The following is a 25,495-nucleotide window of genomic DNA, read 5'->3' on the forward strand; positions in this document are numbered from 1 at the left end:
GCCAGTGTTATTTATACGTCATAATTTCATAGGAGTTAGACGTTAAAAATAACACCTGCCATGCGTGTGCTGTCAAAATCTCTGCAGACTTTTCTTAGTTTAACTTCTACTTTACTTGCATAACTTACATCTTTGTTGAGGTGGGAATATGTATATGGGTTCCCTAAAACGTTTGTAGAGTTAGACCACGCTAAGTTGGCAGACTTTTTTTATTTATAGAGGGTTTTAAAAGATGGCATACTTGGCTGCGATGTTGATGGCCCAAACTGTGCAAGTTATATATATAAACGTCATAATTTCATAGAAGTATGACGACGTTTAAAATAACCCTTGCAGTCTGGGCTATCAAAATGGCTGCCAACTCAGCTTGGTCTAACTAACGATTTTGACCATCAATAGGACATAGGAGCTTATAAGTAGGTCAATCGATTAACCTTTTGAACGCCAGTGAATATATCGGCACCGCAGGTCCAACGCCAAAGACGGATTAATCGGTCAAAGACTACAGAGCAACATAGACCTCCGTGCATGTGCATAAAGTTCAATTTCAGTTTTGACACTTCGGTGACGTGGCGTCCGAGTGACAGCTTTTGTGTTTGACACGGCGTCGAAAAGGTTAAGCTAGTTAATCCATTTTCACGGACTTGCAGTAAGCGCCTACCATAGTTCTGAGCGTTTTTGGAAGCCGCAGCCATGTTTGTTAGAAAGAGATGCACCCAGCAAAGCAGGCAGCAAGCTTTTGTAAAGCAAGCATGTATATTTGCATCAAAATGTGATTTGGCGTGTCAAACGACGACGCCTTTTCCAGTTAACTTAGCAATATAATTTACGTCTGCATATATCCACTAATCATTTTATCAAAAATAAGTTAGGCTGGTATAAAGAAAACAAAAAGTTGTGCCATGTCAGGTAATGGCCATGTTTTAGGTACGAATAATTAAGACATTTTATGCTTTACACTAAGTTTGTTTATTAATTCACATACACGATAAAAGTGGCGTGACACATGGCCGGCGCATAACAAAAGCGGATCTGACGACGCACCCTCCTTCTCAAACCTTCCGCTTTCGTCCCACGCCGGACCTATGTGTAACAAATTCCTTACACTTTATTCATGAAAAGTGTTATTTCTTTTCTTTTTCTGTTTTCCCCCGCCGAGGAAAGCTTTTGCTTGCCGCTGTATCTTAAGAGCATTCTTTATATTTTCCGTTTGCAGTTTTTTTGTCTGGCCTTCAAATTCGCTCAAGCACTTTTGTACGCCAAGTATTTTGTAGGCGATGTCGAGTCGCATCGCGTTGCTGGCTTCGTTTCGGGGCTGGTTTTTTACCAGCCGCGAGTAGACGCATGACAGGTTTTTCGTCAGGTTTTTCGTACGTTCGGTGATAGCCTTATTTGGCTGTTGGGATCGCGGTGCTGCCAGGATAGGCATCGGATCGACTTCCGTCGGTTGATTATCCACTATCTCTTTATTTGTCAGAACAGGTTTCTGTTGTTGGTCAACCTTCTTCTTCTTTTTCTTTTTATTTTTGCCCGGTGAATTATTTTTGAGATTAAGAGGGCGTGTGGTGTAAAACTTTTTGACCAAATCCGCGTAGTCGTTGCGCGCCACTGATGTGAATATGATTTGATAATGTTGACTTATTTCCGAGCGCAAGGGACGGGGTACCCTTTGATTTCTGATGTTGATGAGTTTTTCTTGCAAAGAGTAGAGCGCATTCAAACGCTCGGCTCCTCCAGCTAGGCCAGCTTGCCCGAGGAGCACCATATTGAGTTTCTTATGCATGTCATTTAGTCTATCTCTGTTTTTAGTCAACTGCAAAGGACTTATGGCCTTCTGGTTTTTTATAGTCTGATGACGGTTTTGTAAATAGGTCAACTCTTTGAAAATCGCTTTCGGGTCACCAATGTTATTTTTGAGCATCTGGAAAGCGTTCTTAAGTTTGCGCAAAACGTCGTTTTTCTTCGGGGGTATAAGACTGATTTTTGCTTGTTGAACCTCTTTTTCAGCCTCGGGTTCCATGGGTGCAGACCTGCCGCTCCACGCCCTGAACTCTGAATGAAAAGCTTCTTGATCACCTACCGTGCCGACTACAGTTAAGAAAGAATTAGCACTGCTGTATTGAACATCCACGTTGAATCTGTCCATACACCGGTTGAGCCAATCTTGGCCATCCAGCGTGGATAATCTCCTCATTAGACCAAAAGTAATATAGATGCGAGCCGATGTTTTGACCTCGCTCGTATCGGATACCTCATTGTCCTGAATCACCTGTCCGTTGCTATCCGTATTCGTCCCAATAGGGATAAAATCAGGCGCCCTCTCCGCCTCAGCATTCTTGGCTTCCTTCGGTTCGCTAGCGGGCGCACTTGGAGAGTTTTTCCTCATCTGATTTTCACTTTCGGAATTTTTCCTCATCCTCACCTCGCTTTCAGATTTTTTCTTCAAACGATTTTGTTCATTTTCAAAAACCGTCCTTGAGAGATTGAGATCGCTGTCTGAAAAATTTCTCCTCTTATTGGCATGCGTCTCATGCATGGTGGGTGACTTGGAGAGGCGCTTGTGGGTCTTGGGTGTGTCAGTGGGGGGGTAGAGGCGGAAGTAGCGCGCGACGCGGGGGGAGGGGATGGGGAGAGAGCAGAGGGGGAGGAAGGTGCGGCAGTTGTGAGCGAGATGGCCGCGGCGGGTGCAGCCGCTGCATTGTAGCTGGTAGAGCGGCTTTTCTCCACATTGCTCCAACGGCATGTTTTCGTCGATCTGTAACAAGAAATTTTTTATTGAAAGGGGCTGGTAGATATTGATATTTATTATAGAAGAGGGCAGAATGTAATAACTGCAATTTTTATAATATTATCGGCGAAGGCGACTTTAAAACCTAAATATTAAGAAATCAAAAGAAACATTAAAACTTGGATTAAAAAGTTTTGTCGACACAAACAAACATATAGAAAAGTTAACAGTTAGATCAAGAAAATCTGCAGCAATTATGACAGCACACGCAGTCCCAGTGTTATTTATAAGTCATAATTTTATAGAAATTTGACGTTTAAAATAACACCTGCACTGCGTGTGCTGTCAAAATCTCTGCAGACTTTTCTTGGTTTAACTCTAATTAAATGAACTTCCGCGACCTAACGGTTTATAAATAGGAGTTAACTTGTTTTATTTCAGAAAGTTAAATGCGGTTATCAGAGAATACCGGTTTTTTCACATCACTAGTAAAACCCATCACAGACGGAGCGATAATATATCGGCAGATACCGTAAGATATTTTGGTGTATCGCTAAGCACCACACACGCCTACAATACCAAAATATATATCGCTCTCTGTCTAGCATCTACATTGTGAGAGACGAAATATACCAAAATAATATCGTAATATACCGAGCTATAACATCTTAAAAAGGTATCTTAAGATGCCTACCAAAATATATATTACAGTTTCGTGTGTGGACTCAGTCAAATAGTAGTAGTCTGCGGCGTGCTTAAAAGTACACACTCAAATCTTAGTAGTCAGGCCTCGATTTATCATTTATTTATTAGTATTTTTGTTGTTTTTGTGTTTTGTACTACGCATTCTCTTCTACAGAAAAACTCAGTTTTTTTTCCTTCCACCCCTAAGCCGTAATACTAGAAAATTAGGTAGGCGTACACTTTAAATTTCGACAGATTTTGTCGATTAACTTTTTGTCGTTTGAACGGCACTTGTATCGTGTGCGGAGCGTAATCGTGAACAAGGTCATTGGACAGGGTCGTACCGTGGCGTGGTACCGGCGCCACGTGTCCGGGCAGTGGTCGGCGGGGTGTCCGCGCTGGCCGCACTCGGCGCACGTGAGGCCGCGCCACGGCGCGCAGTTGCGGCACGACGTCGAGTACATGAAGTTGGGGGAGCCGCACTGGAATACAAAACAAAGGGTTCCAATTTGTGGCGATTGCATGTCAAAGCTTGTAACAGACGGGCGTACCGGACTGCGAGCTTGGTCTGGTCCGAAGCCTGTCCGATCGAGTGGAAGGTGGTTTGTCGTACGTCCGTTAAGGAAGCGGCTGTAAGTGAGAGTGGGAAAGAGGTATGTTAACCGAACCAAGTTAGCGGTCCTTTTGGCCCGTCTGCTACAGCTTTTTTAGACGTGGGATATTAAAAAAATGGTTCTAATGACTTTTGAACACGGCGCATGTAACTATCATGTTGAGACGTGGCGGTCCATTCAAAACTCTGTCTAATAGCGCTTGTAGCTTGCGTTGAGTATGTTGAGACCCGGGGGGTGACCGAGCGCGTCAAACGTGTTCGTAGTTTTTCCCATGCTTGGAGCAGTCGCGGCCCGAAAGCATCTATCCACTGCAAGCCTTTAAATTTTTTAAGGCTACACATGTGGCACACGGGTGGCTTCAGGCGGCACGTGTCGTCTCGGAGGCCTACGCGGTTGCAGTAGTATGTTACAGTCAAGGGCATAAATATATATACATTCCCAAGTTTCAAAAATATGTGTACGCTCTTACACCTTAGACAATAAAGTTGTGTTCACATATTTCTGAACCATTTGTCTGGATCGATATTTTTGCCTTCGACTGTAGTTCGCAGTATAATACTCACGTTGACGCAGATCTTGCGAGGGCAGCGTGGTTCGTAATGGCCGGTGTGCCCGCACATGTGGCACACGGGCGGCTTCAGGCGGCACGTGTCGTCTCGGTGGCCTACGCGTTTGCAGTAGTTGCAGCTGGAAAAGTAAAACAACAGTTTGATAAAAAAAAAAAACATGCAGTGGACGTAAGTAGGCGTTTTCTAAAATAAATATTGAAAACCTGATTCTCACAGATCCTGTTTTTGGGTTGTTTTAACTTAGAATCATATTCAATCCTGATGATAAAAAAAGTCACAAAAATTTGTATGAAAATTGTACATTCCACTACGTCAAGTACATACAAATAAGAAAAAAATTCTCACTAAAACGTGACGTAATGGAATGGACATTTTGGGACATCTTTTTTTTATGGCAGGATGGAGAATGCTATCGATTTTCAGTAGAATGAGCCCAAAAATGTCCAGATTTGAAAGAATCAGGATTTCAATATTTATTTTAGAAAACGCCCACGTAAAGATGACCCACCAAAAACATTTTCATGTAAAATGTTGCCAAGACGAAACCATAAGGCTCGCACTGTCAAAAAGTTATCAGATCTCTTGTAGAGCCAAGCTTCTAACCGCTCCTCCATACAAACATAGTCCCCATTTTCCTCCCTAGATATTAACGTTATAAAAATGTCATTCCAGATCTAGAGCAGAGCCTAACTGGGGAAGTACCTCCACCTTACAGAAAACCGCAGCCAAATAACACTAGACCCTACTCATAGTGTTGTGTTCCTGCCGGTGAGTAAGGTTGCCAGAGCTCAACGAGGGAGAGGAGTGTTAGGGTCGGCAACGCGCATGTAACTCCTCTGGAGTTGCAGGCGTACATAGGCTACGGAGACTGCTTAACATCAGGCGGTCCGTATGTTTGTTTGCCACCGACGTAGTAAAAAAAAAACTTTTTAGGGATCCGTACCCAAAGGGTAAAAACGGGACCCTATTACTAAGACTCCGCTGTATGTCTGTCCGTCTGTCACCAGGCTGTATCTCATGAACCGTGATAGCTAGACAGTTGAAATTTTCACAGATCTGGGGGCACGGCCGTGCCCCCGCCAAGACGAGACAGAGGGCAAAAGGCAGTGCATATCTTTTCTCGGCACGTTTCGCTGTATTTTCGAACTCTCGTAGCTTCGTCTTGGACAATGCTAGAGAGCTGTAATTTTTTGTATACCATGTACTCAGTAGACTTATCAAAAACACCAAGTTTTATTAAGCTACCTATTATACTTAAAATTTTATAGTACCTTAATTTTCACTGTCCGAAACACATGAAATTCGCGTCATAGAAAATACAGACTACTTCCTGAAGTCTTAGAAGGCTGAAATTTGGCATGTAGGGATGGGTCTGTATGCAGACACATATGGTGACCAGAAATCTGTAACTTTCGCCCTGCAACCCCTTAAAATGGGGGTACCTAAAAATACCTCTAATCCTGAAAACATTGGTTCCTGAAGTCCTAGAATCGTGAAATTTTGTGTGGTAGCAGTGATCGGAATGCTAATTCCGATCCGAAAAACAACAGTAAAAAAAACCAAAAAGTTTTCGAAGTTTCGATTTGAACCAGGTTCACGTAACCCAGCCAAATAGCGCCCCTATATTGGCACTGTTTCTTGTCGTAAACTTTTCAAAACCTTACTTCAAACACAAGCGCTGGTGGCCTAGCGGTAAAAGCGTGCGACTTTCAATCCGGAGGTCGCGGGTTCTAACCCCGGCCCGGCTTAATGTTAACAGAAGGCTGGTTGAAAAAAGTGATCGTATTTACATACATGTAGAAGCTTATATAGCTAAGTGCAGTGCCACACTATGACACTACGGATTGGTTATGAACTATTATATATAATGACATAGCTAAACTAAGCTCATAGAGTACTTCTGCAAGTACACAAGAATTTCGGTAGATGTCGCCTTAATTAGTTTTTATTATTATATCATAGAAATGAGAGACTTAATCTATCTAGATTAGGTAAGTATTAGGTATTTGCTTTGATATTTGTATGGACTAATACCTACTTATTGTACCTTGTTAAGATAGGTTTTAACAGTCGCTTTTCCGGAAAGGAAAACATCGCGAGGAAACGGGACTAATCCTAATAATGGCAGTCGCTTTCGTAAAAAATTGTACCTTGATATTAGTTGCCAAGCGGACCCCAGGCTCCCATGAGCCGTGGCGTGGCTAAAAATGCCGGGATAACGCGAGGAAGATGATGAATTTTAAGCACAAGGGAGGTTCTGTTATGAGCTGTACAACCTCGCGAACAAAGCCTAAATAAGTGTAGCTTATTAGAAAAAAAAAACAAAACTGTATTGATACAAAAATTATTTTACCGAACTTGATTAGCAGTTAAATTGTCTGAATGCGAAGGCCGATGGCGAGCACTTCGCAAGTAGGTGTTTGTGGAAGTCGCAAGAACCATGCATGCATACACTTGTAGGTACTAAAGTTTTGTGTTTGAACACTACAGAAGCGCGTCTCTCTTGGTCACTTCTGACTTTAATATCTTCGCGGAGCTCGACCTTCGGCCAAACCGTTCGCCATGAAGATACTTGGAGACGTTGCGGGTAGCGTGTACCTGTCATACGCTCCGGGCATACGGCCTTCAGTAGCCAAAATGGCAAAAACGGAATCCTTATAGTTTTGTTTAGTCCGTCTGTCCGTCCGGTCTTCCGTCTGTCTATCCATATGTGACAGCCATTTTGGAACATTATGTGTATTTTGTGAGCAGACTATGATAAGTTGTTTTATAAACTACATTACATACTCGACTGATGACGTTCATGTGACTCGTATTCTCACGTAACAAAATATTGTTAATTAAATTAAATTTTCCGTATTGTGTTGCACAATTTATTTGTGCAGTATTCAGCGAAAGGTGAATATATGTAGTCATATCATAATAGGAAGTTTGCAGGCACATACGACTTTTTGTTTTCGGATGTCACAGTACCATCAAACAGTTCCCAACGATTTAGAAACTCGCATGCGTGTAGAGATCTCGAAACACCAGAGTAACGCGACCGTAAGATCCGTAACAATGTATGCATATTCGGAGAGCTCATTTATATACCGGTTTCTTTACCTCTTGACTCGCGTGTGATAAGTGAGCTATTTTAATATTTTTTAAATAAATTCTGCTCACAAAATTTCCCAAAAATAAGTTGAGTAATACGTACGACTTACACAGAAGATCAGCCGGAGACTAGAAAATATTTTTGCCCAACTGTAACGAATACCTACGCTTAGCTCGCACTTCGCACTCGCTAAATTCAAATTTTAATTTAAAAAATACATATCTGGGGATCAAACTCGAATCGTCACACTACAAAGCCGCGTTTTTCCAACAGCACTGCGATAGCACGTACGTACCCACACAAAATTCACAAAAATCGGTTGAGTGAGCTGAATCGGAGACCTTAACTAACGCTTAGGTCATTAAAAACAATTCCGATTATGATAATAATGCTTTAAAATTTCTAGAAACTTACAATTTATAATACATAAAATTCCTGACTTATAATTTATATAGGCTCTACATAGATGGCGCTAGCAATACGTAACTTTTATAAAATTTTGATAAAATCTAATGTTAAAATATTTTAGAATTATGCCTGCTTATATATGATCCTGTATTATCGTAGATTCTATAAACGAATAAGTCATTTCTAGCTGGTATATCAACTCTTACAAAAATTAATGAAATCCCACCAAAAACATTTCATGTAAAGTGTTGCCAAGACTAGGCGCATAAAGCTTTTACACTCAAAAGCTATCAGATCCCGTAGTAGGTACCAAGACTTTTACTCTGTAAGTCCTAACTTTATTAGCTCTAACTGTATAAAGCCAACATCTTGGTCAAACGTACAGTACGGCTTGGCCGTTTCGTTGCTGTCAAATGAACAAATTGGACAATCCCTAATGACACTCAGAATTTGAAAGACTTGTGTAACTACTTTGTACAACAAGTCAACCGAGTGAGTGTTTATGTGACTGCAACGAAACGGCCAAGCCGTACTGTACGTTTGACCAATATGTTGGCTTTATACAGTTAGAGCTAATAAAGTTAGGACTTACAGAGTAAAAGTCTTGGTACCTACTACGGGATCTGATAGCTTTTGAGTGTAAAAGCTTTATGCGCCTAGTCTTGGCAACACTTTACATGAAATGTTTTTGGTGGGATGATGTATTTATGTTGCCGCTATAACAACAAATAATAAAAACAGAACAAAATATATATTTAAGGTGGTTCGATTTTCATACAAAATTCAATCTGCTTTAATTAAGGCACTACACACTATTACTACACAAATATTTGCTCATTTATCTACTTTCGAATATTCGTTTGCGCTAAATTAATAGAAAAACTTTGTTTCATACAGAAATCATACATAAATCAACGTAATTTTTTCATCAATTTTACGTATGTGTGTGTCACAAATGTCGTGTACAAATACGTTGCGTGCGGCGTTGCCACTCTATGACGTTGGCGACGTTGCCTGGCCGACCTGGCAGGATTTGCAGTGCCGTCATGTTTAGTGCATTTTTATTTGACAGTGTTGACACTGACACATAGGGTCATGTTTATTGTGACATCAATTTGTTTGTATAAACTGAAAATGATAGCAACGTCTAAATCAAGTTACAAAAATCATCGGTGTTCTGGTCCGCGAAAATCCAGAAAAATTCAGACTCAATTGAAGCGGAATTCATGATGGTGAAGTTTCGTAAGGTAGGTACAGTTTCATTCCTTCATTGTACATTGTAATTTTCTCGTGCCGATCTTTTTAGAAAATAATTCTCACTTCTTCCGTAATATAAGCAGTGAACAATACCTATATAATGTAATTATTACTGTTTTGGTTGCCGAATAGTCAATGTGTCACTAACTCTAGGTTTTTTTAGGTATTGTGCAAAATGAAGAGGCATTCTTGGAAATAAAATGTTTTCCTTCATTAGCCAGAAAAAATCAGGACATCCTCACTGCAATAAAGGAAAATAAAACATTTCCTGGGGATGAAAATTATGGAATTTTGTCTATGAATGAAAAACACAATTATTACTAGGTAAGTAAATGATAACTTTATTAGAATCCATATTGTTGCATCATCTTTCTTCCTATAACATTAGAGATTTTGTGCTATCATGATATTATTTTTCTTTCAGGTACAGGGACAACTACGGATAACAAATATGAAAAAATGTTATTTGATTTGTTGTGTGAATCCATCTACACCAACAAGACATCCACTGCTGGACATAGGCCTCCCCAGGGATCTCCACAACGACTGGTCTTGCAAGACCGGCCAAAATATCGAGAAATAAATAATATAAATAAACATGATAAATATCCCGTTTTCTATAATAGTTATAATTAGAAGGCCATGCAATGTTGTTACTCACTGTACCTACTTGAATCCAAAAAAAAATATATAAAAAAAGTTTTAATTTTATTTTACAATTACTACTTTATTATTAGTACATTACGATACAAGTGCGAAAAGTAGGAAATTGGCAACGAGTGGCGATAAATTGAAACACGACCGAAGGAAGTGTTTTAATCGACACGAGTTGCGAATTACCTTTTCGCACGTGTATTGTACAACGTTTTACAGTACATAATTATGGCCCTTTACATTTTCGACATATGCACGTATTGTACTAATTACCGCACTAGGGCGGTAACGTATATGTAGCACCATATGTACTAAAAAGTATTTTACAGTACATATGGTGTAACTTTCTCGCCCTAGTGCGTAAAGAGCACTTTTCATGCATATGTCGAAAGTTTAAAGGGCCATATGTACTGTAAAACGTACGATACACGTGCGAATAGGTAATTCGCAACTCGTGTCGATTTAAAACACTCTCTGCGGTCGTGTTTTAATCTGTCGCCACTCGTTTCGATTTTTCTCTTTTCCGCACTTGTATCGTAAATAACTATTTCAAACTGCAAGGGTACGATGATAGATCTCAATTCAATATAATTTTGCAACATTTGGCATTAATAGGTTATAAATTGTATGGAGATGAAATCTATCATCGTACCCTTCTAGTTTGAAAAATACTATAGAGGCTGGGCAGTAAGGGATTGCTTTACTTGTAGAACTATATTTAGCGCTTTAAAAAAAACTGATACCTGACACTTACAAACCTGGACTTCCTTGGGCTAGTGCTACTAAGAATCGTCAGTATTCTCCATCCTTTCTGAGTTGGAAGAACCCAAAAAGGTGAGATTTGTGAAAGTCAGGTTTTCAATATATGTGGCGGTTTCAACCAAACGGGTACCTACTTATTGTTGTCATATTTCCATAAAGCTTCAAAATAAAATCAACCTAATCGACAACCGACAATGTGGTACCTTTTAGTTCAAAACGTCACATATTTTTATAAAACGTTTTAAACTAATTTATTAATAATACTGAATATCTGGGAGAAAAAGAAAACATAAGTAAAAACTCAAAAATGCTCGTTTTCCCAGAGATAAGACCTAGCTAGATCGAACCCCTTACAGCAAATTTCATCGAAATCGTTAGAGCCGTTTCCGATATCACTGAAATATATTTCGGTTATATCGGAATCGGACAAGAATTCGAAGAATAAAAGGTATAAGATAACACAAAAAGGACAAAAAAAAGTACCCCTGACGTACCAGTCTCGAACCCGAATCCTCTTGCACGTATTTCCACGAACATACCGCAACGCCATTGCAGCATAGTTACACTGCATTAAATTGTCTACTACAAGCATCACGGAAACACTTTTTGCATGTGTGAGTAATAGTAGGAAATAGCATGACAGAAACACTCTGTCGACTTTAAAAGTGTTTTTTGCACTAATGAAGTATTCAATGTTTATTATAATAGTTCAATATTTATGTAAAGAGTGCGCTAAACATACTTTTAAGTATACAGATACCAACACTATTCCACAAAAAAATAAAACCTAAAAATTTGCGAAAGTGACGCCATCTAGCGGGGTTTAAGCTTTGGGTAACCTAGTCGAACCACCTTAAGTGCGGCTCCCAGCTCCCATACAACAAAAATGATTTTTTTTGCCGTTTTTTGCGTAATGGTACGGAACCCTTTGTGCGCGAGTCCGACTTGCACTTGGTCGGTTTTTTAATTTAGCAAACGAAAATGACTCGGTCATATTTGCGCAATAAAGTTGTTTAGCAGAGCGTGAAGTTTTTGTAATAATTATTGTAATAAACACAAAAGAAAGACGAATATAATACCGAATGGAAATATATTTCGTTTTGCTTGCAAGCATAACACAAGAGATTAGGAGAGAACATCTAAGGAAGTAAAATAAAAAATAGTATCACCAAACTTATTCGTATACTCTGGCAAGCCAGCTTGGCCATTAGAAAAGTAGACGCGAAAGATTGATAGATCTCCCATCAAAAAAATTAATATATACCTTTTTTTTTCGGATTATAATATACGTGAATGAATACGTACGTGACCCTCCTTTTTGGCGGATTTGGCATTCTGTCCTTTGGGTCGATCACCCACAAGCTCTTATCTCCTGAAATAGAAAGGACTCTTATTTTTAAGTTTGATAAGTATTTAGTAAACAATTAAGGCTATATAAAATATGAACAATGATTCAGAAAGCTGTAAATTTAGTGTAATGCTCTTTTAGGAAACGTTATAATTTGTTTCGAAATATTTTCGGATTGTTATGGGTGATGACGGAATACTTTTGAAATACATGATATATTTTTTTTTATGAAATAGGAGGCAAACGAGCAGACGGATCACCTGATGGTAAGCGATTACCGTCGCCCATGGACACCCGCAACACCAGAGGGGTTGTAAGTGCGTTGCCGGCCTTTAAGATGGGAATACGCTCTTTTCTTGAAGGTTTGAAGGTCAGTTCATTCATTCATTCGTTCATAGTTTTTATGTAAAAAAATTATTAGTACTTTTTGCACTCAGACTTGTTAATACTCGTATTGGTACAAACTAGGATCATTTTAAATTAGTAAGGGATGTACGATCCATTGTTGGACAAACAAATATTTCCATGAACAAGTTTGGGAACAAATAAAATTATTTTATTAAAGATTTTGATTTTGGTGCAAGCGCGCACTGCTTGCCCTTAGAGCTGGTCAAAGACGCCTAGTCTTACTAAGATGGCATATAGTCGAGAAATTCGGACGGGCACCGCCGTGGCGGGGTGGCCTAGGGGTTCATGGCGTTAGCCGCGATATCTAAAGACGCCGGTTCGAATCCGGCCTTCACCACTGGAGGGCTTCGTCACTTTTTCTTTAATATATGACATCTATTACAGTTTTTAAATATTTCCATGTTACATAATAATCCTACAACCATTATTGCTTATCCTTATCACTACAATTAGGTAATGAGAAGCTAACAGTATTTGCCATTAGTTAATGGGCACATTAGGCATCACTTGTTAGCCGGGAACGCATCACAGAGCGAGCATATACGCGCGAGGCAAATTCCACGCGCACAAAACGGCCAGTGTATACGTGCCTCGGCCGAGGCGGCGCGCGCGAGGCACGTCTAAAAATGTCGATACAGCACGCGCACCTCGGTCAAGGCACGTCTACACTGGCCGTTTTGTACGCGAGGAAATTTCCTCGCGCGAATGCTCGCTCTGTGTGGTCCCGGCTGTTAAGGGGCTACCTGAGGTTTTCATCGATTTTTGACAAGTTTTGAATCATATCTCCTACTTTTGCACTACATATAGAATTATATTATAAGACAAGCGGCTATCGGTTCTTCAATCTTTTATCTCCATTTTTGTCTACCGGATTGTGAAAAAAATGAATACTTATTTATTTATGATTGTTTTAAACATCGTCTAAAAAAACACTTTTTTCGTATCTCGATTGCTGTGAAAGATCTTACTTATACGAAATCTACATATTTGGGTTCGTCTTAGACGTCTCTAAAAATTTGTCTAAGGTTTTAATATTAAACTAATTAACACAAAAGTTATGGCCAGAAAACCAGTTTTTTGGCCTAAAATTGTTCAACTTTGATGCCAAATATTTCGAAAACAATGAATTTTGAAGTAAATATGGGATACTATATTGCTAAAATCCGTTACTGTTAATATGATAAGCTAAAAAAACATTAGAAAACTAAGGGATTCAAATCGAAGGTCATTGGGGCATGGGATCCCCTTAACGATAAGTTGTTAGACTAAGATTAAGATTAAGACTAAATTTAAGACTTAAAAATCTTCGAAAATTGCGTTACGTAATATTTGAATGACCCCTATCTTATGTTATTTTGTTATCTGTTGTTATTTAAATTTCTAAAAAAGGTGGGTGGCTAAACTAACAAAAAAACGGTCTCTTTTGTATTTTAAACACTATGCACCTAAATATGACTAAAAATTACCATATTAGCAATGTTATAAAAAGCATTTGCATGGCAACACGTAAAATAACAGAATCTGTAATTCTGAGTGTATAAAAACAGAGTATTATGACTGTAAATGCATTGATTCAATGTTTATATGAAATTTGATGGATTAATTAATAATGTAGAATAAAAAATAAATTGCACCATATTCACAAAGAGACTGCATAGATATATTAAATCAAAAAGAAAACTTACGTGACATGTTTTTCTGAATCTCCTGATGGTTGAAGTTCTCTCCGCCCCAGCTTTCATTGTAAAACTTGTCCATCTCGGCCCGCAGCGTGGTCAGTGAGTACCGTCGGCGCTTACATACTTTATCCTTCCCCTTCAGGTTGTCAAAGTCCAGGTCTTCATACAATATCTGTGGTACTTTCGTTGAACAAAACTCTCCGAGCTCTTCACGAGTGGTGTTCTCAAAACTGTCCCCATATTCATGTACGTTAGAATAGCCAGATATATTACCAATAACAATGTTTTCTCCAATTTGAGTACTATCAAGTGTAGTATAATCATTAGTCAGATCTACAACAATGGTCTTGTCTGTTGCATTTGTAGTGTTGTTTGATAGCTCTACAGATATATTGCTGTGGGAACTATCATTTTCATTTGCTTTCTTTTGTGGTGCTGGCTGTTTTCCCACTACCTTGATAATTTCAGACACACTTGAGTCTGATTCGTAGACATCAGCACTTGGAAAGCTTTTATCCGTAACAGCATAAACATCATGATTTTTATTTATGTCAATAGCTGACTGATTGCTGTCAGAATCGTACACATCTGGGTTTGGAATGATTTTCTCAGACACAGTATAAGACTTTGTCTTCGGTTTCTTGTTTTTCGCTTTACTCTTTGGTGTGGCAAAAATGTTATCTGTATTATTCAGATCCTGAATCGTCTGTTCAGGGTTGATGGGAGTGGATGTCAACCTCTCTTTAGATTTCTTCTTCTTCTTTTTCTTGGCGGGAGTTGAAACCCCAATAAGATCCGATCCATGCAGGCTGAAATCAAAGCTTTGGCTGTCCGGCTGTGCAGAGGATATGTTGAGAGCTAAGCAGTCACCACGGATGAAATCATCAGACATTGATGACTGAACTGACGGAACCGGACTCGCTGACACATCTCTTTTATTTTTATTTGGTGACTTGTTTTCTTTAGAACTGTTCTTGTCTTTTTCTTTGATGTTTTTATCATTTTGTATAATAAGCTCATCTTCATCAGAGCTCTCAATAGTGATGGTGGGTTTGGGTGGTAATGCAACTTCAACAACTTCATCTTCATCGCTTGATTCTAGCTCAAAAACCTTTGGTCTTTCATCGATTTCTAATATTTCAACTGTTTTTGTATAATTCTGAGGTACAGTGTTCTGTAATATGAACAGACCGGCGGGTGGTGAGTCGGGTGCGTCTTTCTCCTCTTTCGGCTTTGGGTCGGAGACGGCAGCGGCTGCATGACTTTTGTTGACGGGCACAGGTGTGTTTTTGTTTACAACTGCAGCTGTTTTGTTATTGGGCGTGTTTCTGTTTGTCGGAGCGTCTTTAGGCGTGTTTACTTTTTGGAAAGCGCTGTTGTGATTTGTACGCCAGTAGCGCCTCACGGTGCTTCGCGGCGCTTCGTCGACACGCGGACTTGCGTCATGGCTCTGTTGTGCGTTCTCATCCGCTTGCGTCCCGTCTACATGATGGATCATAGCATACAGCCGCTCCTCCAAATCATTTTCGTTAAGTTCCTGCAAAAACGTGATTGCAAAATTACCATGCAACACCAACGCTGAACCGTGTTGTTAAAGCACAATGAAAATATGGTAACCTACGAACTCACCTCTTCCATATTTCCGCAGCAAATTTGGGTCGAACAAAACTTTGCACGAAATGAACATAATCGAAAGCAGTGTTTGATGTTACTATTGAAGTGCTAAGAGCATTACAAGTAAATAAAAAGGATGTTTAATTATTTATTACGGACACGTCCTAATCGCACTCCATTTCGTGACAACTAAAATGACATTACAGATTTGGTGTTGCCATACAAAAAGCAAAATATCTTTCTCGTTTACGGATCTGTAGGTAAATTGTGTAGCTCGAACATCTCTAAACGCTAAATAAAATACACTATTCAAAAAATCCAAATATTCCAAATAAAATATTGTTAACAAACTAGAAGCAGTTTTATATCTTTATTTATTCAACATATTTTACGATAATATTAAAGGCAGTTGAGTAGATATAGTATAATTCAAAATTCAGAGCGTTTAAAAATATTTCTTAATATTTATTTAAGTATTTTTGGGAGCCCGGATGTTACTGAATTTGGCAACATTCTCTGTAACCGCCAAAAGAAAAAATAACATTTTCTTAAAATAACCTGAAATGCATATGCTTTTCACTTTTATTTATAATTAGTGATGCGCGACTTCGAATGATTTGCCCATTCGAATGATTAGCGATTACTAATCTCTGTATTCGAATTGGAAATTAGTAATGAACTAATTCTGATAATCGAATGATGACTACTAATTAGTAGTAACTAATCTCCTCTACTAGTTACCGAGCATTAACCAGCGTAAGTCTGACTCTCTCTACATACTTTTCAGGTATGAATGGTTAGTTCCAGTTACGCTGGTTATTGTTCGGAGCGATTTAAACATCATTGTGTCATCAACAGCAGAGAACATAAAGCAAGTCGGACTTGCTTTATGTTCTCTGCTATTCTTGGTAAAAATGGTCCGTACACATGTATGATTTGATTTTAGTAATCTAGATATTCTAGATTTCTAGAATTAATATATGTATTAATAAGTAAGAACTATGGACACAATCATCTGCATTTATTATGAACTGAAAACTACTTAAGTACAGTCGCCATCAGATATATCGGAGCGGCCGAGGTGCTCAAAAATATCTGAACACGCACTCTAACGCCTTGACAATAGAGGCGTGTTCAGATATTAGTGAGCACCTAGGCCGCTCCGATATATCTGATGGCGACTGTACTTAAGTAGTTTTCAGTTCATAATAATAGACGTAATATACGTGTAAAATTGAGTCATGAATATTTTTTTATTAAATACCTACTAAAATTAACCAGAGAGTAGCAAGTAAAACAAAATTTAAATAGCTTTTAATACACACTTACCATTTCAAAATCCACTTGCGACCAGCAAAACCGAAAGCACTGAGCAAAGTTTATGGCCGAATAATATTAATAATTTTTGAAATTGTGTACCTACCTATTTGTGCAAGCTAGCGACTCCAAGGTTGAAGGAATAATTTCCTCGAATTTACCCATAACCAAGGTCTTGCAATTTGTCAGAATGACATAAATTATCGTATTATTCGAGATATTTCTAAAATTATGATAATAGATTAAATAGATTTTGCGGATAGGTTCAACCTGCTCATCTCATCGTATTACAAAAAAAACCGGTCAAGTGAGAGTCGGACTCGCGCACCGAGGGTTCCGTACTTTTTAGTATTTGTTGTTATAGCGGCAACAGAAATACATCTGTGAAAATTTTAACTGTAGCTATGACGGTTCATGAGATACAGCCTGGTGACAGACAGACAGACGGACAGCGGAGTCTTAGTAATAGGGTCCCGTTTTTACCCTTTGGGTACGGAACCCTAAAAACCGGCCAAGTGCGAGTCGGTCGGACTCGCATACGCGGGTTGTTGGGTTACATAGGTTAATTTTACTTATAGCATTTAAATTTAAACGAGGTTTTTATGTGATATACTTCCATTTAACTACTTGTAATGAATGTAAGACCATTTTGTTTCTTGTCCAATTTCATAATTTTATGTTAACGGGAAGTGTCTTAATATGAGTAGATTCTTTCATTAACAGCCGAAAAAATATTTTTATTGACCAAAAGTACATAAAATACACGTACAAGGAATGAAGATAAAATTAATAACTTAAAACTAAACCTTAAAGGTACCAAACCATAATTACATTGCAATACCACTCTAAATGATACACTATTTATTAATTTACAATACAATACCTACAACACAATAAATTTACAATAAAAAAACTGAATCTAAACTAACCCATAAAAACTAGTCGAACAAACCCCCCGCATTAACTTTAACTCATAAGTTCTCATTTAGATACGATTTATTTATTGTTAGCTTGGTCTGGCAACATCAAACAGACTCAAAGAACGACCTCTAAATTAAATACTCAAAAATTATAATTGCTTTTTAAATTAAAATATTATAGCTATTGCACTAACCAGTGTAATCATAACTATCTCATCATAGTAAATTGTACGACGACTAAGTCTTATTTACAGTGGTCATTCATTAAATAAATTACTAGTTTAAGCTAAGCTCCCCTGTCATAGATAAGTATATGGTCAAGAGAGTTATGCTAATGCTGGTCATTCGTTCCTTAGCTCCGAATGCGGAAAAACGCCAACGAAGCACGAACGAATGACTATCGTAAGCGTGACTGTGTCGCCGTATAATTTACTAAGAAGGAAGAGTTTCGCTCATAGTGGCCGACCTTCGGGGCGACTCGCGATTCGTCGTGTCGACTTCGGCTTTTGGTTATTCGACTCGGCCGGGAGTTAGTATATACTAATATAGTGAATGACTACTAATTTTCAACTAACGTCAACTCGACTCGCGCGGGCGTCGACTAGATTAGTATATACTAATATTCGAATGATTTTCAAATTAGTTGAATGATTCGAATGATTATAATAATCGACTAATCGAATTAGTATCATTCAAAGTCGCGCATCGCTATTTATAATTTAATGCTCATATCGTTGTGACATGTTCTTACATAACATATTGAAACAAGTTTGGTACACTAATCTAAAAATATGGATAATGATTGATTTTGTCAATACAACTTAGTATAAGTAGATATAATATAATAGTGATAAGGTAAATAAAACAAAGCCATGTGTTTCGTAATTTTATTGAAAACATAAAAAAAATAGTACATAGTACCTATACCTACTTCACTAAAACGATTAAGTATTTAACAGTTTAACACAGAAACCTACCAAAGAGCCTACCAGTAAACTTACATTAATTTTATAATTCTGACATTGCGCTAGTTTTCGTCCACTTGACGTTTGAATATACATATATACACCTACATTGCTGCCACGGTTATTCTCTCTATAAGTAGGCGTTTTTTGCTACTAAGCGGCTGGTCTAAGCGGATAAACCACGTAAACGGTAACGGTCGTAGCGCGCACTAGCATTGAATGCGTCTAAATTATGGTAGCTCTGAAGCGTGATCACTTGCACTACTTGCACTCACATAATATTTGCACTGGGTTGACTGGGTGTCCATGTACAGTATGTTGCAGAGATAACTGACCCTCCTGTAAACTAATTTCTATGCCGCGGGGAAGGGTAAGTTATCTCTGCAGCTTACTGTACAGTCGCCATCAGATACATCGGAGCGGCCAAAACTCAGGTCACTAGGTGACTTTCTAGGACAGCTGGGCAAACCCTAAAATAAAAGCTAGTATCTTGAATTTGATTAAGATTGAGGTAAATGCAAATTTAAGCTAAGTTCTTGAGCCATCTGCCAAGGTACTCGCCGATTTTGTGAGCTGCATTTCTGTAACAAACCAGACCAAGATTATTAGTTTTTCTCATTTTTCAAACATCTACTCGTCGCTAGAGGGCGGTAGTAGTACGTATGTTGCGTTCGATTTTTCCAAATTTTTCGCATGAATGATTATTGTTCGTAGCAGTTTCACTAGATGGCGTTGACTGCGATTAATTTCTTGTGGTTTCAGTCTTGCAAGTGCTGGCGCTTATGAAGCATGCCGTACGTTTTTTTGCGGTTCTGAAACCGCAAGAAAATCACAGTGCGTTCTAAGCCTAAGGCGGTCTTCACATTAGTTACACATTGCTCCGGTCACTCTGTGGCTGTGGCCCCTCAGTGGCTAAAAAATAAGTACATTCCCGTTGCCAGGGAGGTTTTGGGATTATACTAAGCAACTTTGACTATGGGACGAACCCCGAAATCGAGAAAGCTGAAGTTGGTTCGAAATGGAGGAAAAAAGTCCAGCATGTGGATTGGGTCTACTTTTAGACTCACAGAAGCTTACAACCGGGATAAACGCAGTGACGGATTTGAAGTCTTTGCCGCTCAGGTTCTGCAGCCGCCCTTTACTCAGCACCCATCATAATTATTGACTACATTTTGAGTTATTGCATGTTATCATCAGCGATTATTTTGCCACAATTTGCCGCCCATAATATCTCGCCGCCCTAGGCCCAGGTTATTGGGCCTCGGCAAATCCGCCACTGGATAAATGATAAAATGAGAAAGATTGTTGCTAGTAACAAGTTGAAGCTACCTCACAGAGAAAGCGGATGAGTGTGTGGTACAAGGGACGAGCGCAGCGGCCACGCGCTCCGCTGCCAATGATGTTGGGTGTCGCCCCACCCACACCGGACTGCAGTCGTGCCTAAAAACGTAGACGGTAGACTTAATTTCATTTTTATATATTATGAGCACTAAATAAATTTTCCGATTCTCTAAAAAGGGACTAAAATGGTAAGCTTTAAGAAAGTGTAAACATCTAAGCCGAATACTCTATTGATTTAAGTTTAAATCGTTTTTTTGTCATAAATTACAAAAGTAACAGAAATAAATAAAGTAACGTCAACCATTTTAACTCTGAGCTCACTTGACGATGCTGTGAATCTGTGCTTTAAATTTTTACTACGGAATTCCAACATAGGCTCCAACTTATTCAGAAAACAAGAGACTGGATTTTTTTTTAGTCTAGTTTAACACCTATAGTTCTGAGCCTATGGTTTGACAAATAAGAGTAGATATTAAAAAGTGGCAATACTGTAGTGTCGTCCCTTTCAAATCAATGAATATTAGAAAACGGGACGACACTACAGTATTGCCACTTTTTAATTTCTACTCTTTTTTGTCAGACTATACCTAGTACTGGTAGTGGCCAGGACACTTACAAATGAAGCCAACTATCGGCATCATTTCTCTATCGGCTAGGGAATGCAAACCGAATTTTAATTGTATGGAAAAATCGGTTAATAACCGAATATTAAGTATTAAACGAATTTTCTTACAAATAAAAACCGGTTTTGCATTCCCTATTTTTGACCACCGCGACCGCTCCAATATATCTGTACCTATCAGCGACATGTTGCAGGCTGGCTCTCAGCACGGTGTCGAAGGCATCGCCGGCGCCGCTCACAGCACTTGCTCCTGCGCACGCCCATGCCACGCAGCCGCCGCGGTGCACACGCCGTGATAACGATTGTAATACCTGCAATCAATGGCAAATTATTCTGTTTAGACAGTCATGTTCGTATTTTTCTTTTTAAAATCAATGGTCGGTTAGTCGGTTGCGAAATCCAGTAGAAAACTAGTATGCGTTTTAAAGCTTATTGTTACGTCGCTCGTCAAATTAAGCCGTAAATGGGCAATTAGCGGATATAATTCGTGTAGTTTTGAAAATTGGTATAGTTATACTATACCTTATGGTGTCCAGATAAACATACTGTCCTTGAGGTTAGGGGGTGTCATGAGGGTGTAGAGTAAGTAATTATGCTATTCGTATAGATATTCGAGATATGAGCTAAAATATGAAAAAGGTACCTTCATCCCCCTCCCCCCCCCCCCCGACACCCCCCACCATCGAGGAGTTTTAATATGTTTATCTGCAATGGACATCACAAGATATAACTATACCAATTTTCAAAAGTACACGAATTAATTCCGCAGATTTTTAAAATTTTCTTGGCTTATGTTGTGTTGGGTTGTATTTAATTTTTGTATACCTAGACTTATGCACAGTTAGGTTTCGCGCTAGGGTTATCTCGAATTGAAAGTAATTTCACCAAAAATATTTGCGATATTGGTGGAAAGTGCATTGCCTAATCGTACTTAATTAATCAATAATTAATTAATATGCTACTGCGACGTCCTAGTTTTACCCATAACATAAACTTACATCTGATGTTATTATGATATTATGATGTAGGTCAAACTTCAAAAACGGATTCTGAGGGCCTACATCATAATATCATAATAACATCAGATGTAAGTTTATGTTATAAGTAAAACTAGGACGTCGCAGTAGCAGATTTTAATAATTAGATATATACCTACTAGTTCCGACATATCACTTAGCACTAAGTCCAGAGACAGCGAGTCATTTTCTAACAATGAGATGATTGAAGACATATAATTATGCACTGACTAATAATTATTAGGGCGGCATAGTAATGGTCAAGAAAATTGCATATAATAAGATAGGTTGAGGAAAATTACAAAGGAATAGCTGATGCGCAATATCGTGATATACCCATACCAACTTCCACATTTCGTTATCAGATTATTCGTGGATTATTCCGTTCATTTGGTAAACAAATTATTTTTGAGTATCAATTTACATGCTCTCCATGCGCTCCTTTGTGCTTTCCTACCCTTAAAACAAATGTCATATTTAAAATAAAATTGCTAGTAGAGTAAGACCAATACATATATGTATATTCATATATTATATTTCACTCACTTTCGTTCTAACATGATTTCAGGACGGGTTTTTTTTTACAAACCACAACAAACAGTATCTCGCTACCTTTACGTTTTAACAGATAGTCTAGCTACATGAATTGATTATTTAACACTTTCTAGGCTTAAAGGATGACTCACGCTAGACCGGGCTGGGCCCGGGCCGAGGCGTCCGACATGTCATTTTCTACGACGGCTGATCGGTGATCACGTGGTGCTTTCAATAGAAAACGAAGCGCCGGAAGCTCCGCCCGCCCGGCCCGGTGACTTCTTTCTCAGCCCTCAAGTAGTAAGTTGTACTACTAACTATTAGTTGTGTAAAATAAAAATTATAAATATGAGAAGAAAGACGCTAGTCATAGGTACCTTTAAATTATAATAAATATCTCTCGATACGAGATCCGCCAGGCCGTCCAAACTTTCAACATTGGCGTCTTGTCCTATCACCACTAGTGCGTCGACTTTTCTCGCCTCCGCCTCCGCTTCCGCTCCGCTCGTGTCACTTGGCACGCTCACAACGCATCCACGCGATTCTAGCCGCGTTTTTATTTCTTTTCCTAACGCGCTTGTTGTGTTTGATACCTGAAATAAATTAAGAGGCATTTTTAAAGAAATAATCTTGAAATAATTATCATTTCAGTTTACTCCCGGTTGCGTTTTAGCATAAAAGTTTTTGCATTTTACATCATAAGTGATCCATTAGAATCGTGATTGTTTCATACGTGGTGACTTGGTAAGGCAGATTTTGCGAACGTATTAGTTTTTTCGGAAGGAAACGGCCAAGCCACATATTTTGACTAAGGTTAGGGCTTTTAGAGTTATAAGCTTGGCTCTACAAGAGATCTGATAACTTTTTGACAGTGCGAGCTTTACGGTTTTGTCTGTGCAACATTTTACATGAAAATGTTTTTGGTGGGATTATACTTACTAGAACTGTGTGAACCGTGCGTTGCTCTCGCACCCTCTGCCTCGCTCTGTTATACTATACGCTAGCAGTGCTGACGCGACTAACACTAGCGAGTCACCTTCTAGCGTAGCGAGCAATCGTCATACTAGCTACGTTAGCTACACTAGGCTTTCCAACGAATAATCGTTGCGTAAGCCATTGGTCAGAGTTAGGAGGGAGAGAGACAGTATTTGTAATTTGTGAGATAAATGTCAGTTTTTGTGTATAAACCTCTAGTACCTGTTGACTGAGCTTCTATATTTGCCTTTAGAAAGTGTTCGATATAATGATGAGATATGTCGCGGTCTTGCGGTTAATAAATTATATTATATATTAAGGAATTACTTACTAGAACTGTGTGAACCGAGCGCCGCTCTCGCGCCCTCTGCCGGGCGCTATACGCTAGCAGTGCTGACGCGACTAGCACTAGCGAGCCACCTTCTAGCGTAGCGAGCAACCGCCATGCTAGCGACGTTCCGGTCTCCATCGATTCTGCCATGATTCTGGAATAGAGAGTACGGTCTAATAACAATCATTCAATTTGAGCATAATATGCACACAAATTATCAGGCAATTCATTAATTATCTCAATTCCACCATGATTCCACCCCGCTTTTCACCCTCTTAAGGGATGATTTTCGGGATAAAAACTATCTTATGTCCTTCCCCGGAACTATCTCTATGCTAAATTTCAACTAAATCGGTTCAGCGGTTTATGCGTGAAGAGGTAACACACAGACATACAGAGTTACAGACAGACATCAGACTTTCGCATTTATAATATTAGTATGGATTATAGATTATAGCAGTCAATAAAATATATTCAACACTTTCAACAGAATATATTAAATTTGAAAGTGTTGAATATATTCTATTGGCTGCTAAATATAATATTATGATATTTACGATCCACAAATTAAGTGAGCTGAACATAACCAACAGAACAATTTACTTTATCTAGACAATCTTACTATTGCTTCATATACAATAAACGTAGCCAAACTTGAGCTCGCCGAGATTTCTGGAACCATTGTAACTTGAATTCTTTACGAATATGATGGATGGTAGAAAAATACTTCCTCTTGATTACATTAAAAGTTATTATATAAAACGGTACCGTAAAATGGGGTGAGTAGGGTTCACGGGGAGAGTTGGGTTATGAATGGGGAGAGAAGGTTTGAAAGGGGGGTGAGATGGGATTTTAAGGCTACTGCTACAATCATAGTACAGTGTATTCCAATTTAAAATGGAGCTATAGTAATACTCATAATTTAAAAAAAAAACGATCCAACAATCTTCCAAAATCATCTTTGTATGAAAACCCATCTCACCCCAATTACGAGGGACTATTATATATATTATGAAATGGAACTACCCAAAATAAAATAAAACTAAAATACAAACGTCCGGAACACTTATTATATACACCATTCAGTTTGCATATGTAGGTTTGAATGTCAGTTTTGCTCCTACTCACCCCATTTTACGGTACCCGATCAGTAATGTAGGACTATTCTAACAGTGTTGCTTTTCTAGAGATACTTGTTTAGACCGAAACAAACCACATGCATGCATACAACTAAACACGCATAAACGCCATAACAATCATTCGAAAACTCATTCAATTGTTACATTTATTTATATCAAAAGTTGCCTTCGACATGCCTGTCTTCGGTAGACGGTAACCTATTTGGAATAGCACCAGTGACTAAAAACTTTCAGACTATATCAAGACTGTTTAATATTAAATATTATCTATTCGGCGGTAACACTAACTACTAGCTGTAATCAGGTGTTCGATTTTAAATGCCATTTAAGTCAGTTGGAATTATAATATTTATAATAAATACTATGATAGTAGTTTATTGGACTGCTACATAATGAAAGGCATTACAATACAAGAGGTTTATGAAACAAGCTAAAAGCGAGTTTCATAATAATATCACGCGAGTGCCTAATTATATACCTACAGTTACATCCACTGCTATATCTACACACATA

General features: G+C 38.6%; 2 protein-coding genes across 2 annotated transcripts; both read right to left on the bottom strand.

Annotated features, from left to right (window-relative positions):
* Window positions 1-945: 945 nt before the first annotated feature.
* On the bottom strand, window positions 946-16,025 carry LOC134755636 (uncharacterized). Its single transcript, XM_063692146.1, has 6 exons — window positions 15,838-16,025; window positions 14,215-15,745; window positions 12,079-12,145; window positions 4,590-4,713; window positions 3,757-3,894; window positions 946-2,755 (listed from the first exon to the last, which is right to left on the bottom strand). The coding sequence occupies exons 1-6, from the start codon at window positions 15,844-15,846 to the stop codon at window positions 1,109-1,111; spliced, it is 3,516 nt and encodes a 1,171-aa protein (XP_063548216.1). The 5' UTR covers window positions 15,847-16,025; the 3' UTR covers window positions 946-1,108.
* A 3,442-nt stretch (window positions 16,026-19,467) lies between these two features.
* On the bottom strand, window positions 19,468-23,997 carry LOC134755682 (uncharacterized). The gene is made up of 5 exons (XM_063692227.1): window positions 23,844-23,997; window positions 22,915-23,130; window positions 21,162-21,298; window positions 20,354-20,464; window positions 19,468-19,605 (listed from the first exon to the last, which is right to left on the bottom strand). The coding sequence occupies exons 1-5, from the start codon at window positions 23,991-23,993 to the stop codon at window positions 19,548-19,550; spliced, it is 672 nt and encodes a 223-aa protein (XP_063548297.1). The 5' UTR covers window positions 23,994-23,997; the 3' UTR covers window positions 19,468-19,547.
* Between the last annotated feature and the right edge of the window lie 1,498 nt (window positions 23,998-25,495).

Source organism: Cydia strobilella, chromosome 3, assembly GCF_947568885.1.
Source record: "Cydia strobilella chromosome 3, ilCydStro3.1, whole genome shotgun sequence".
Lineage (NCBI taxonomy): Eukaryota > Metazoa > Arthropoda > Insecta > Lepidoptera > Tortricidae > Cydia > Cydia strobilella.